The 15,000-nt window shown below is 34.6% G+C and overlaps 1 protein-coding gene across 1 annotated transcript in view; it reads right to left on the reverse strand.

Moving 5' to 3' along the window:
- Window positions 1–195: 195 nt before the first annotated feature.
- LOC106867513 (uncharacterized) overlaps window positions 196–15,000 on the reverse strand; it is a 26,335-nt gene continuing 11,530 nt past the window's right edge. The window contains exons 2-4 of the mRNA XM_014912400.3: window positions 13,751–13,929; window positions 9,615–9,725; window positions 196–2,044 (exon numbers count right to left, since the gene is read on the reverse strand). Of these exons, the coding sequence (XP_014767886.1) occupies window positions 1,994–2,044; window positions 9,615–9,725; window positions 13,751–13,929 (341 nt within the window). The 3' untranslated portion in view covers window positions 196–1,993. The remainder of the gene's footprint in view (window positions 2,045–9,614; window positions 9,726–13,750; window positions 13,930–15,000) is intronic.

A 15,000-nucleotide genomic window follows, 5' to 3' on the forward strand; every position in this document is an offset into this window, starting at 1 on the left:
TGTAGAAAGACATGAAACAAAAGATTTAATACGGAAGAAAAAAAAGTATTTTTGGAGTTCGTTCATGATTTTACCCTCTCGGTCATTACGAGCAAATACGAAATGGAAGCAAGGAACCAACAAGTTTACATGTGTTGCATGATTATACTTTTTACAACAAACTTTTAGAAGTTCATAAAAAAATGTAACAAACAATTCCGATAATGATCTTTATTTAGATGAACTGACAGTAGGTATATTTAGCATCAAAAGAATAAACCAGATTAGCATAAAACATATACAGTATTTTACTGATTGTATAGCTTGAATACTTTTAAGTGTATACGTGTGTGTGTATTTGTATGTGTGCATATATTTGTATTTGTATGTGTGCATATATTTATATTTGTATGTGTGCACATATATATGTAAGTATATGTAAGTGTGTGTGTGTGTGTGTGCGCGCGCATGTGTGTGTGTGGGCGCGCATGTGTGTGTGTGTGTGTGTTTCTTACTGAATGTTGAGTGTGCCCGAGTTGCTACTACCGGTGCTTCGTTTCCGATCTTCAGGCGAATAGGTACGCATGCACTGAATTTGCTTTAAATGCACTTTGATTGGCGGGGTGACTTTCTTTCAATAGCTTATTGGCTAAGGAAGGGGAGAGGAAAAAAAGGCAAGAAAGAAGATAAGAGGATAAAAGGGATATAAAGGTGAAGCAAAAGAATGACATAGGTTACACTGGACATATGCGTATATATATATATATATATATATATATATATATATATATATATATATATATATATATATACATATATGTATGTATGTATGTATGTATATCTGTGTGTGTATGTCCATATATGTAGATGTGCATGTATGTGAGTATATGTGTGTATGCATGTGTATGCCCATATGTGTGTGTGTGTGTGTGTATATATATATATATATATATATATATATATATATATATATATATATATATATATATATACATATATATATATATGTGTATATATATATATATATATATATATATATATATATATATATATATATATATATATATATATATATGTATGTATATATATATATATGCACATATATACATGCACATACGCGATGTTGATATCAGTAGCAAAATACGAAAAAAAAATCTACTATTAGACTTCGAAATACGAACGTAGAACAAGAAGTGACTGACAGCAGGGAAAATGTACACAAGGAACGCATTGTCATAATAAGGTCATAGGGTTATGACGAAATTTGACAAATCAGTTAAGTAGATTTGGTTTGAAAATAGCCACAAAGGTGAAACTCGTAGGGAACAAACGATATAAACTTTTCCTTATAATTTCTCATATACATATTCATGCATGTGTATGTATGTGATTGTATGTGCGTGTGTGTGTGTGTGCACACAAATATATATGTGCGTATATGTGTATAAACATGCACACACATATTAGTACAAAATACATACGTACGCACACGTATTGTATTTGCACATATATGTGTATGTGTGTATATATATACATATAGATAGACAGGATAGATAGGTAAGAATATGTATGTATGTATGAATGTATTATGTACGCATGCATGCATGTATGTATGTACATTTTTGTATGATCTAGTAAAAGATAACGCTGTGGTCCACATTATATATGTCTTATGTATGATGAAAACCAGAGATGCAGCGAATTTTGGAGTCCGGCTACCCCTAACTCTAGTACTGGATACTCTGCCTTCCGTTCATTATTATTGCCGTGTTTACATATAAACTCGCGCGCGCAAACACACATACACACACATGTATGTTTACATTTATGTATATCTATATATGTATATATATATGTATGCATTTATGTATATATGTATGTATAAACGTATGGTAATTGTAAATGCAAAAAGAGATCGTGAGAGAGAAAGAAAAGAGAGTCTTCATTATTGAAATAAATGATTTGTTGGTTCTTTTGATGTACAGTTCCTTCATGCCGAAGGTATGATGTATTTTCAGACTTTTGTAAACTTTGATGAAAATGACACACCTTTACAAGATGTCACCTGAAATAGAAAACATAATTATAATATTTATAAGAAAAAATGCTCAAGAAAATATTTTATAAACTTGTTGGAAGTGTATGTATGTATGTATGAATGTATGTATGTATGTATGTATGTATGTATTTATGTATGTACGTATGTATGTATGTATGTATGTATGTGAAGACTTTTAGGCAGACTGCGGAAGAAACCTACATGGTCCAGCGGAGAGAAGGGCGGTTGCAGCAAAGCAATGTGGAATGCAGGGAACAAGATGAAGCAAATAAGACCTCCACTGCATTCATCTTCATATTCAATCGTCTTGACCTGCTCTTGTTACTGGGTAGAAGATGGTCACGGGTGAGAGGGCGAGGTTAACGATGCGCAGCTCTTCACTTAAAACAAAGTCACTGCGCAAATCAAATCATCAGTCATCTTTATGAGATAACTTGGTGGTCCTCGTCGTTCTAACAGACCAATTTATACATGCATGTATTCTTCTTATACTGACGGAGCTAGTTTCTAAGACAGAAATAGTGCTCCATAACTGGAATTCAGATGACTATAGTGAAAACTGCATGATGAATTTTTATAAAGTTTTGCATATATTTTACTATTTCGCTTACAGTGCGTAACTGCAAACGCGTGACAGCAGATTACTTTCTTAGGCTGAAAGCGCCAGCTTTCCAAGAATTCCACTTAGATATTTACTGCACCAATAATTGTAAGTATAAATATGAAATTGTAAACTGACTTGAGAAACAGTAGGTTTCGAGACAATTGATTATAAATGTTATCTTTCTCGCATATTTTGAAAGAAATGTTCACATCTGTAGGGCTACTAACTTCAAATATGTATAACTTCCTTTTTCTACAACCATCGGAACGCGGAGCGCCCTTCACGAACACCAGTTCATGAGATGGTTGTGATATATAAACAGTTTCGAGTAGGAACTGGAAAGAGACTATGAAGACGCAATGCGCATGTGCATAATGGATTCGTAAAACAGAAAAGAAAAAGAAAAACGCAATGCGCATGTCAAAATAAAACAGAAGAGAAGAATAAAGGACGGAATGTGAATGTCTAACAAGTGATATGGTAGTCTGCATGCCTTGTCTGATACCACTATCACGCAGCTTTGCTGCAATTTTCTTGTTTATTCTTTTTACCTTTTTTATCACAAATAACTATATTAGATCTGTTATATTTGCATTTTGCAGAAGTTTTAATGGAAACAGTTTTCCTTCTGTTGGAACGATGTATGCATTCAGTATAAGAAATATTTTCTACATTTAGAAATATTTTCGAGTACTCCTTCCTACAGATGATGCTAAATGTTATTTTAAATTGCAGCATTATGCCACTTGGGAAAATAATACATTTACGACATTCTGTAGAATATCCTCTTTAAATATGTGACGTAATCGATATTTCAAGCCCCCGTCTTGCAGATTTTTTTAAGCTCTTCACGTTCCCTTTTGTGCATTTGATAATTTTTAGCTATATGCAGCTCTTCGAGCGCATAAGAATAACTTTTAATAAGTGACCAACGTTTATGTTAATGTACATAAAATGTTACATTTCTTGATATTAGCATCATCCTTCAGTTTACGGGAAGCATACCGATACATTACCTACTTCTGTTTTTCTTATATAGAGTATTTCTCCTCCAGGTTTTTGTTGCGATACGCTACTCAGTAGTTCTAGTATTTAAATGGGGTCGAAATTCTGTGGAACAAAATGCTGGTTTCTCACATTCTGAGTTCAAATCCTACCGCGGCCGACTTTGCGTTTCCTCATTCCGGGGTCAATAAATTTTGTATTAGTCTAGGGCATTGGAGTGGTGAAATCACTGGAGTATTGGACAGTGATGCTTTCCAGTATTCTGGCTCTTGACATTCTAAGTTCAAATCTCACGCTGGTTTAATTTGTATTGTAGATTTAACCCGTTAACTTGTTAACAGCAACACCTTATTCTCGGTGTTAGCATCCGTTAACAGCGACACTTGGTCCTCGAGTGTCCTTAGCGAACTCTACCCTGTTGTAAACATTAAGACAAGGCTTTCCGTTTGTGCATATCCTTCCTCATCCTTTCACCAATCTTGACGACCCTGAAAAGGATGAGCATTACCCTTCCGCCTGACTAAATTCTTAAAATGTAGTCGTACGTATATATATATATATATATATATATATATATATATATATATATATATATATATATATATATATATATATATAAAGTAGTTGTATACTGCCAACTTAACGTGACAGTCCCAATAAGGGAATATACTACTACTATTTAGCCCTAGGAAGCTGGACCGCTTCCTGTTGGCCTTGACACATTTCCTAGGAGTTTGTCTCCCCCTCGCAAAGATAAGGACACAGGAAATGTGTAAAGGCCAACAGGAAACGGTCCAGCTTCCTAGGGCTAAATAGCAGTAGTATATTCCCTTATTGGGACTGTCACGTTAAGTTGGCAGTATACAACTACTTTATCGCATCACTACTGCTTAAGCCTCTCTGAGAGATTTAGAAATCTATGATTTCTAATATATATATATATATATATATATATATATATATATATATATATATATATATATATTGTTGGCACTCCGTCGGTTACGACGACGAGTGTTCCAGTTGATCCGATCAACGGAACAGCCTGCTCGTGAAATTAACGTGCAAGTGGCTGAACACTCCACAGACACGTGTACCCTTAACGTAGTTTACGGGGAGATTCAGCAGGACACAGAGTGTGACAAGGCTGGCCCTTTGAAATACAGGTACAACAGAAACAGGAAGTAAGAGTAAGAGAAAGTTGTGGTGAAAGAATACAGCGGGTTCACCACCACCTCCTGCCGGAGCCTCGTAAGTTTCAGGTGTTTTCGCTCAATAAACACTCACAACGCCCGGTCTGGGAATCGAAACCGCCATCCTAAGGCTGCGCATCCGCTGCCCTAACCACCGGTTATATATACGAGGATAAGTCAAAAATTATCTGCACTTTCGCTATAACATATATCTATTATTGTCACACTGCTTCAGCGCATGCTTGCTTATAGTTGGTACTATTATGGTCACGTGATCGAAGTCTGAGCCTGATCGTGCCATATATATATATATATATACCTTTCTTCTCCTGGATTGGAGTTTTAGATTACTGAGTTTTGTTTCTTTTTGTTTTGTTTATTGCTTTGCTTTTTGGGGGAGTTTTTTTGGTGGGGGTCTGCTTAGACTACGTTTGTTGTTACCTGATGCTTTTTGTCCCTTGTGTAGAAGTTCCTTTGTGTAGAAGTTCCTTCGTGGAAGTTCCAAAGCGTGATGTTATTAACTTGTCGGTAACAGGGTTTTAGCGTAGTTTATTCCGTCTCCAGCTATGTTTCTCTTTTGAAGTGTCTCAGTGCAACCTTTTCAATAAACAAACCTTTGTTGCACTTTTAAGTATAATTTTCGAACATTCTTAAACGAGAGAATCGCTTAAGCCTTTGTTTCATATCTCTCTTCGAATTCATTGGGTATCCTAATAACGTTTTCATCGCCGTGCTTGCAAACTAACACGAGATGATTGGGGTTTTTTCTTTTGTATTTTTGTTTTTTTGCTCGTGACGTTGCTTCAGTACAATAATCTGGATTTCGCACGATGTTCATAGAGATTTAAGGTCACAGTCACCCATTCTTGTTAGGAAAATATAATGTCGATATATGTACATTATTTACAGTATTTACATTTGACAGATATTTGTCCTCCTCTTGTTTGTTGTTAACACAACGTTTCGGCTGATATACCTTCCAGCCTTCATCGGGTGTCTTGGGGAAATTTCGAACCTGGGTTCTCATTCGTAAGGTATTTTTCGGTGTTATTATTATTATTATTATTATTATTATTATTATTATTATTCAGGTCACTGCCTGGAATCGAACTCGGAATCTTGATGTTAGTAGCCCGCGCTCTTAACCACTACGCCATATGCCCATGGGCATATGGCGTAGTGGTTAAGAGCGTGATAGAATAATAATAATAATAATAATAATAATAATAATAATAATAATGATGATGATGATGATGATGATGATGATGATGATGATGATGATGATGATGATGATGATGATAATAATAATAATAATAATAATAATAATAATAATAATAATAATAATAATATCAAAAAATAACTTAAGAATGAAAACCCAAGTTCGAAATTTCCCCAAGACACCTGATGAAGGCTGGAGGGTATATCAGCTGAAATGTTGTGTTAACAAACAAACAAGATGAGGACCAATATCCCTGAAATGTAAATAATGTAAATAATGTATGCACATTGTTGTTGAAATGTCCAGTAACGGAGGCAGTTTCCGATTTCTAACACCCATATTCGTTAAATTCTTGTAATGGCTAATTCTGAGGGTCGCATGTGGCTGTCACAACAGGCATTGCAAAAATGTTCATTTACAGTTGTAAACGTATTAAGGATATATAGTGAATGCAGATACATGCATCCTTTAAATTACAATATATTAAAATACATAAATATATAAAGCGTTTTAATTCTTACACACACACGCATACACACTTATATATATATATATATATATATATATATATATACATACATAAACAGTAGTTGGGGTTTATAAGTAGAAGTAATATAAGTTCTGTAATGTGTATGTTGTTTAGAGGTGGATTATAAGGTTGTGCGAAGATGTAAAGAAATTTCTCCTTTGATATAACGACAGGTTTAAAATATTTCAAGATTTAAGATGCCTTAAGACTGAAAGAATTGACTAGTTCAGGTTGTTTATTGATCAATTGGAATTTGATTACGAACTGCGGATTTGGAAAGATTTGTGTACATAAGACTTACCATGTGATAGAATTTTATACTGGATTTTGAAAGGTGTGTAATAATTCAAACAACATATTTTAGACGATGGTGTGATCATGTATTTTCTTCTAGGGTTACGAAGCGAATTCCTGTATTGACTAAATCTGTTTTTGAAAGAGTTTGCAACTAATCCAATATAAGACAGAGGTTGTAACTGACTTGCACTGTAGTGCAATAGACAATTGCATGGCAGTTTTCGTAAAGTATGTGGAAACTCGTCTCGTGAGTGTGTGTGTGTGTGTGTGTGTGTGTGTGTGTGTGTGTGTGTGTGTGTGTGTGTGTGTGTGTGTGTGCGTGTGTGTGTGTTTGTGTGTGTGTACGCCCAAAAGCTATAGCAGAAAATACTTGCTTAAAGAGCTAAGCTGTAAGGTCAATCCCACAACCACAGGTTTGCAAAATGAGTTTCTGAACCCCACAACCATGCCTGCACTGATGCATAACTCTCTGTTATTATAATACATCTTTCTCTTCCACGATAGTGTTCAGATTTGTCAATTCAGCTTCCCTTCTTGTGTCACAAGGAATTGTTGTACACTCAGAATCTCTATACAGAAATTCTTTGCGTAACCTCAAGATACTATTGCTTTCACTTTTGAATATACATGTTATGTAGTTCCTTTCTCTCTTCACTTTTCAATATAAGTTCTCTATGAGATACAATGCTTTGCTCTAAGGCTGTTTGAAATTGTTTTAACACGCTTTTCTCCATCTGACATAGATCCTGTTGGTGTCACTGTTGATGTTTAAGCTTCCAGTGATGTTTTGTTTTATATCTTTCTAGTCTTGCTATCCAAGTTGCGGACATCTTCATGCATCCAGACTAGTTTCCGAATTTTCATCTTAGCTCTCTTTTTATCTCAAGAATTTGACTTTATTCAAGTGGTTAATGATGTACTCACTGCTGAAAGATTTAAACAACTTTATTCTAATGCCCAATAGGCTATTTATCCTACAGTAAGATGGAAAGAAACGGTTACTAGATTCTTGAAAAACTGGAAAAACTACAAACCTCTTCCGTAAGCAAGGAAGGTATTTCCTCTTGAGACAACGATCTATTAGATTTACCAGAAGAGAGGCTTTACAACACGATGACTGGTGTTTTATCTAGGTCACTTGCTTTTTACACATCAAGATCGTTTATGAGTTTAGAAAACGTCTTGACTTAAATTTCAAGGTAAAAAATAAACGTGATTGTACTGTGGAAGGCACAAGTTAGCCATTCAGAAACATACAAAGACCATTAACTTCACTTAAACATTTATTCGTTATATGGTGTCAAATTTTTCGTCGCTCGAAACTGTGACCTGTTCACTGACAAAAAATTGTGAAATTCTTAGCAAATAAGTTTCTTTTGCAAGATTTGGGGCTTTGGCAGAAGATGATGAGATTGCTTCAGATCCATTCATGATTGTAGGAATACGTTTGCCACAGTTGAGTATTCTATTAGTTATTTACCAGAATTCACGTGATCTGAGTCTCTTTTGATCAACCCTCATTTGAACAGATCCAATATGGTCAGTATTGATGTTCTTTAGTACTGATTACGGGCATTGAGGAAGGTTGCTAAATATGCGTCATATCCATTTTGGAGGTGTGCTTGGTGATAGTTTATGTGATTAATACAACATTCCAGAGTATACCAGGATTAACTGTTGTGTGTTAGCATATAGCATCGGGAAGATATTTCCAGACAGCTGCTTATATTGTGGGTCACAGCCTCAATATCAAATCTTCAGAGTTTGCACCGATTATTACATCTGATACTGAAGCATATCTTTTTTGTGCATCATGTAGTTTATTATTATTATTATTTTCTGTTCCCAAATTGCAAAAGTTTTTCCTTTAAACGAGAGTTAATATAACGCTTGTTATATTGTATACATTACTGTCATTTTGAAGTTTTCTGACATAACCATGCATAACTTTACCCTAATAGGCAGAAAGCCATTGGTCAGATGTTCAGTTGCGATCTAGCTATGCAATTTTGCTGACTGTGAATCTTTTCAAGTCACAATACTTTTCAAGGATCTCCTCTCTAACTTTCATGCTGCTGTTTGCATCATGTATAGAGTTCTGTTCCATGGATAAATGCGACAGCTGTAGCCAACAGACACTATCGAACGTTGTTTGAATCGATAATAAACTTCTGTCTCTTCTCTTCGATTCCTTAGGTTTCCTTCTTTTCTCTTTTTTTCTTTTTTTTTCTAGCCTGATCGAGCAGGTCTGCGATCAAACGGATTCAAGCGAAACTAACCTGTCTCGATTTCAGACACGCTGCATCTAGAACATTAAATAATGAGTTATGCAGAATATTTCTATCCCAGTTCGTTACTCATTTAGTTTATATATTTGTTTTTGCAACTGTTGTTTAGCAGATGATACCTATGTACCACACTGCAACCAAAGTGTGTCTGCAATGATCTTTTGCCTCACTTAGACACTTACTAATTAACTAACTTAAGCTAATTTATTAAGTAATTCACAAATTACGTAACTAATTATCTAACTAAATACTCACGTTTTCACTTAATTAATTAACTAACATCTTAATTAACTAATAACTGATTATCTAAGTAACTTGCTAAATAATTATCTGTTAATACTAGCTAATTAAGTAGTTAATCAACCAAACCATTAAGTAAATCATCAATAAAACAATAAATCAATAACCCAATAAATGAAATATCTCAGCCATGTTACTTACAACTGTCATGGTACCATCATCTTGGACTTCTCTGGTTGTTATAACCTCCGAGTCACTCCATTCGGTAATGGTCTCCTGTATTTTGTTGTCAGCAACTTTCGTTACCACACACTGAAGATGAACAAAGAGACAGATTAGAGAAAAAGATTACTGTGAAGATGAACAATATTAATTTTTTGACGTATTAACTTAGAATTAGTTCAGAGGCACAACAGTATACAAAATAAGAGGTTGGTTGAATATATTTACCATATTTTGATGGCAGCTTAAAAGACGCTATTTTCTCAAAAAAACATATCCCTGAACATCAGTTTGCGTTTTATAAACTCAGCAACAAGATTGGATTATTGGCAAATGGTGGTTCAGGGCCGCATAGCTCAACAAAGTAAACTTCAGTCATCTCTCTTGCGAAATTGCTTTCGAATTATATTAGTATTTTCAAGGTTTGCAACACATATCAATAGTACTTCATATAAAATAACACCTAGGAAAAAAATTACGTGACAATTCTTGACAATACATTTAAACTAGCGGCCGGTTCTATGCCTAACATCACGTAGAACTGCGACAGTTCCACTGTTTCACTAGTTGGAAGTCACCAGTCATCATAAAATTTAATTGGCAGAAACGATCTTCTTTTATTATAACACAATTGAGACAGACCTTTTTCATAAAACAATTTAGCTTAAGATACAATATTTACAATTGTTGATAAGTTACAATTAATAAAATTTGACACGGAAATGGTAACGGACCTGCTAGAAAACATTTCGGATCACATCCAGATAAGATAATTATACGTAACTGCCGAAAACAAGAACAACTATTCCAGCAAGCAGTGAAACCGAAGCATAACTTCCGCAGACACACACAAATAACTTATATACTAAAGCAAAATTAATTGCAAAAGAGCGTGAGAATATTTCAAGAACTGAGGGGTGGTATGATAGATTTACGTAATGGAATGGATTAGTGGCGTGATCTAGTACAGTAATAACACAAATGTATGTGGAGTGTGAGGGCAAAATATTTGAGTTTCACAAATATATTATAAACTTTAGAAAAGAAAAACAATTTTGAAATGAGATAGATTGCAAACATGGATGAAGTTTTACTGATGTCTGATTCCTTACTTATACGACATAACTGACTTTTTTTGATAGCCCAAATTACTATCTTTAATAAAACTAAAGACAAAAAAATTAATCAAAGGACTCATTTTGTTAATCATGTTCACCTTATAGAATGGATGGATAGAGCAGTGGCTTGAAAAGTTGTGCTTATAGCACCCTGATGGAATCCCCAAAAGAGCCGTCGCTTTTTATATAGGACCAGTACTTGACTTACTTAACAAAGGCCAATAAAAGTGAAGGAAATAGCTTAAAAGTAAAAATTATCGTTACACTAGGAACATTAACATGTCAACCAAACCTCCTTGATGTATCAATTAAAAAATTGCGTTTGAGGATTGCTTGAGTGAAGAATGGAATAAATGGACTGCACTCCATGGCAATTAAGTAACGACCTCAAATCCTATCAAATCAAGAGGCCTACAATAACCAGTAGGTCAAACTACTTGTGATATGATTAAAACAGAGACACTTGTACAGTCATTCAAAACATATAACAACAATAACTTTGAGGGCACAGAGTATGATCTTGTGTGTGAAGAAAATTATTCTTTTGATTTTAAGAATATTTGATGACAATGAGGATTACATGGCTGACAGGACCATACTTCAGTTTTTATCAGTTTTTATAACAAATTATCCTAAAATGAAATGTAATCAATATATAATAAAAAAAATTATAAATGATCTTATATAGAAAATAATAATCATACTACCTCATTTTTTAAAAATATACCAATAAGATGTAGAATGTTTATGATTAAATGACAGAAGACTCTCCGATCTTTTTGCAATGTGAAATTTATGTTCTTTGAATATTTTGGATATCTTCTCCGAACCCTTACATTCTGTTCTTTTTAAATATATAAGCATCATATTTAGTAACAGAGACTCTAAACTTCAATGATTTTCGAATGCAACAAATAAAAAAATGCATCAAGTATAACACTTGATCTTTGAACTGTCTGTTTCAATTTCTGGCTGTGTAAACAATGTCGGACCGCAGAAATGGAAGCTATAATTTCCAGAAAATGTCTGAAGTGAAATCATTAAAATATTTCTCTTTTGGAATTTTCAGAACAGGGATCTAATCAGTAATCCGCATGACTCAAAACTTATTGACAACTTTTGTTTATTCTAATCTAGTTGAAGCCGAATCACTTTGCAAAATGTTAAAAAAGAAAAAGGAGGGGAAACCGAATGAAGTGAAAGTATTTTAATCACAAATATAGTGGGAACTTAGTAATCTATACTGCGTAATGTTATATTATTGTATTATATTATGTTATGTTATATTATACTACGAGGTGGTATCAAACAGTTCCCGGAGTAGTTATGTTTTATGAAAAATAACTTATTTACCTAAGTTTTAACATCAACTCCTTCGAAATAGTCCACCTTGCACAGCAATACACTGGTCTCAGCGAACCTGCCACTTTTGGAATCTGGCTTGTAAGTCGTTTTCTGTAACCGAGTCGAGGACCTTCGCGATTCTCTCTTCATCTCGATAACGGTGTTAAAACGGCAACCTTTGAGCTGCCTTTTCATCTTCGAGAAGAGACGGAATTCCGCAAGTGCTAAATCTGGTGAATAGAGCGGGTGCGGAAGCGATACCATGTTGTTTTTGGCGAGAAACTCACAAGTGAGGAGAGCTCGGTGACAGGGTGTATCGTCGCTGTGAAGAATCCAATCCTTCGCGCTCCAAAGAACCGGTCGCTTTCGTGGAGTGCTTCGTTGCCGTAAGCTTGCTGAAACATGCTCAATATCTCTGTAGCAGACTTCCGAAGTTTAACGCAAAATTTCACGTTAGCTCTTTGACAAAATCACAGACTACACCATACACATGATCATAAAAACATAAATTTCATTACTTGCGAAGTAAACACAGCGATGTCACTCTGCACACTGCCTCATTAAGGTTACTTCTGGTTCTCTCAGCGAGTTATAGAACTAGCCTGGAAACTTTTTGATACCACCTCATATATCATATCATATCATATCATATCATATCATATCATATTATGTTATATATTATATTATATTATATTATATTATATTTTGTTTTTATATGACAAAATTTAAATATCTTCATGTTTCAGAATTAACCTGTACTGATTTGCAATTAAGAGTTTTGAAACAAAGATCGCGTAATAAACTTATGTAAGAAGCTTTGGTTCATAAATAAACAAAAATGATATTATAACCATTTTATAGAACTAATTTAAACTATTTTAAATTAGCTGAAATATGTAGGGGATTAATTTTAATTAGAAATATAGCAACGAAAGGCTTAAGGTTTTTAATGGGAAACAGTTAATATTTCACTATAGATCTTAGTACATCAGACTTTAAAATGACCTGATTGTAAATGGGTGACGATTGCCAGTGAAAAACAGGCTTTTCAAAAAGACTTTTTTAACAAAAGGATCTGCATTATTGAGGTGCGTCTTATAAACCATCGAATAGGTAATGAAAAATTCATTTTAAACAGTTACCTGAAAAAATTATGCGATGAGAATAAAAATAATATTAGTCATTAACTAATATTATTTTTAATTATTTTTGCAAGTACTGAATTGAAAAAACCCTCTTTGGCCTTATTGGGATTTCCCCGGTGAAGCACAGTCATCACTGTAATGTGCCGAAGTAGTGATGGAACGATCACTCTGTAAGTGTATAATAATGTACAATAGATGGCGCTGAACAATACAATTGCTTGAGCATTTCGTTTTTTTTGTTTTTTTTCTTTAAACAATCCTAATTTTCTATGACAGCAAGCGGACTTTATTATACATTTACTTCGTGATTCTCCTGGTTACATTTATGCTTCACTGGAGAGATTCCAGTAAGATCTAAACATACCCGGCACTCTTTCCCCACGCATGCCCTTACATTATGCAATAATCAGCGAGGAAGAATAAAGGTGACTGTTTTCTTAGCATGCAATGATGAATTCAAGCCATGTGGATTTTGAGAAACAGTTTTAAGAATCAAGTTAGTGCTTACTGTGAAAGTTGTACCCATCAAATCAGTGGACGAATAAGCTTCGTTGAATTTATAGATGTAAACTTTCGGTTCTGGCATACCTTCAACAGAAATTTTGCAAACCCATTTGTCTCCATCGTTGTCAAAATCAGTGATAAATCGAATTTTGGAAACTTGATCTCTTTTGTCCTTGTAAACTCCTGCAGTAAAAAGAAAACGTTATGTGTATAATCCTTTCTGCTTTTGACACAATTATAATCGTTTAATAATTATGATAATGGTTTCAATTTTTGACACAAGACACGCAGTTTTGTGGAGATGGAAATGTTGATTACAACGAACCCAGTGCTCAGCTGGTATTTCTTTATTAACCCCCGAAAATATGAAAGACAAAGTTGATCTCAGCAGAATTTGAACTCCGAACGTAGAGACGGTTGAAATGCCGCTAAGCATTCTGTCAGCTTGCAGCCTTACGTTATGTATATAATAAATAACTTTATTTTATAGGGATTTTTTTAATAAGTGTAGTCTGGGGTGGCAGAGGGGTGGTTCTCATAAACCACGTAAACCATCCGAGACTAATAACAGTGATGTGATTGGTGTTCAGTTTGAAGTGCTGCGAGAAAAAAGCCATTGAATAGACCCTTTTAATTTTGTTTTGTTTTGTGTGGTGTATGGAGTAGACTTTAAATATTTTGGGGCTCAAAGGCGGCGAGCTGGCAGAAACGCTAGCATGCCGGGCGAAATGCTTAGCGGTATTTCGTCTGTTTTTACGTTCTGAGTTCAAATTCCGCCGAAATCGACTTTGCCTTTCATCCTTTCGGGGTCGATAAATTAAGTACCAGTTGCATATTGGGGTAGATCTAATCGACTGGCCCCCTCCCAAAAAATTTCAGGTTTGTGCCTAGAGTAGAAAGGAATATTTTTTGGCTCAACACTGTTCCCTGGTCCTTGACTGTTTTTAACGGGCTCCGTTCTGCTGCAAGCATAAGAGTCAGGTTTCCAAAGGAATAACTTCTCTTTCTATTACCCTTCCTCCTTTAAGTAAAAAAAATCAATGTTTGCATGAAAAATATAGGGTTAAATGTAACAGCAGTCTTTACTATATTCGGAGCTATCGATCTGTGGATTTCAGCTAGTCGTTTAGCCGACTACCTGCTTACTGTATGTCTGCTCGGTTGGAGATGACCTTGGTTAAAACAACTGATTTCAAGCTTATAAACTATCAAGTATTGAAACAAAAGGATCTGATGAAAACGATGTTTTACATC

This window comes from Octopus bimaculoides, chromosome 2 (assembly GCF_046866305.1).
Source record: "Octopus bimaculoides isolate indiv1 chromosome 2, ASM4686630v1, whole genome shotgun sequence".
Lineage (NCBI taxonomy): Eukaryota > Metazoa > Mollusca > Cephalopoda > Octopoda > Octopodidae > Octopus > Octopus bimaculoides.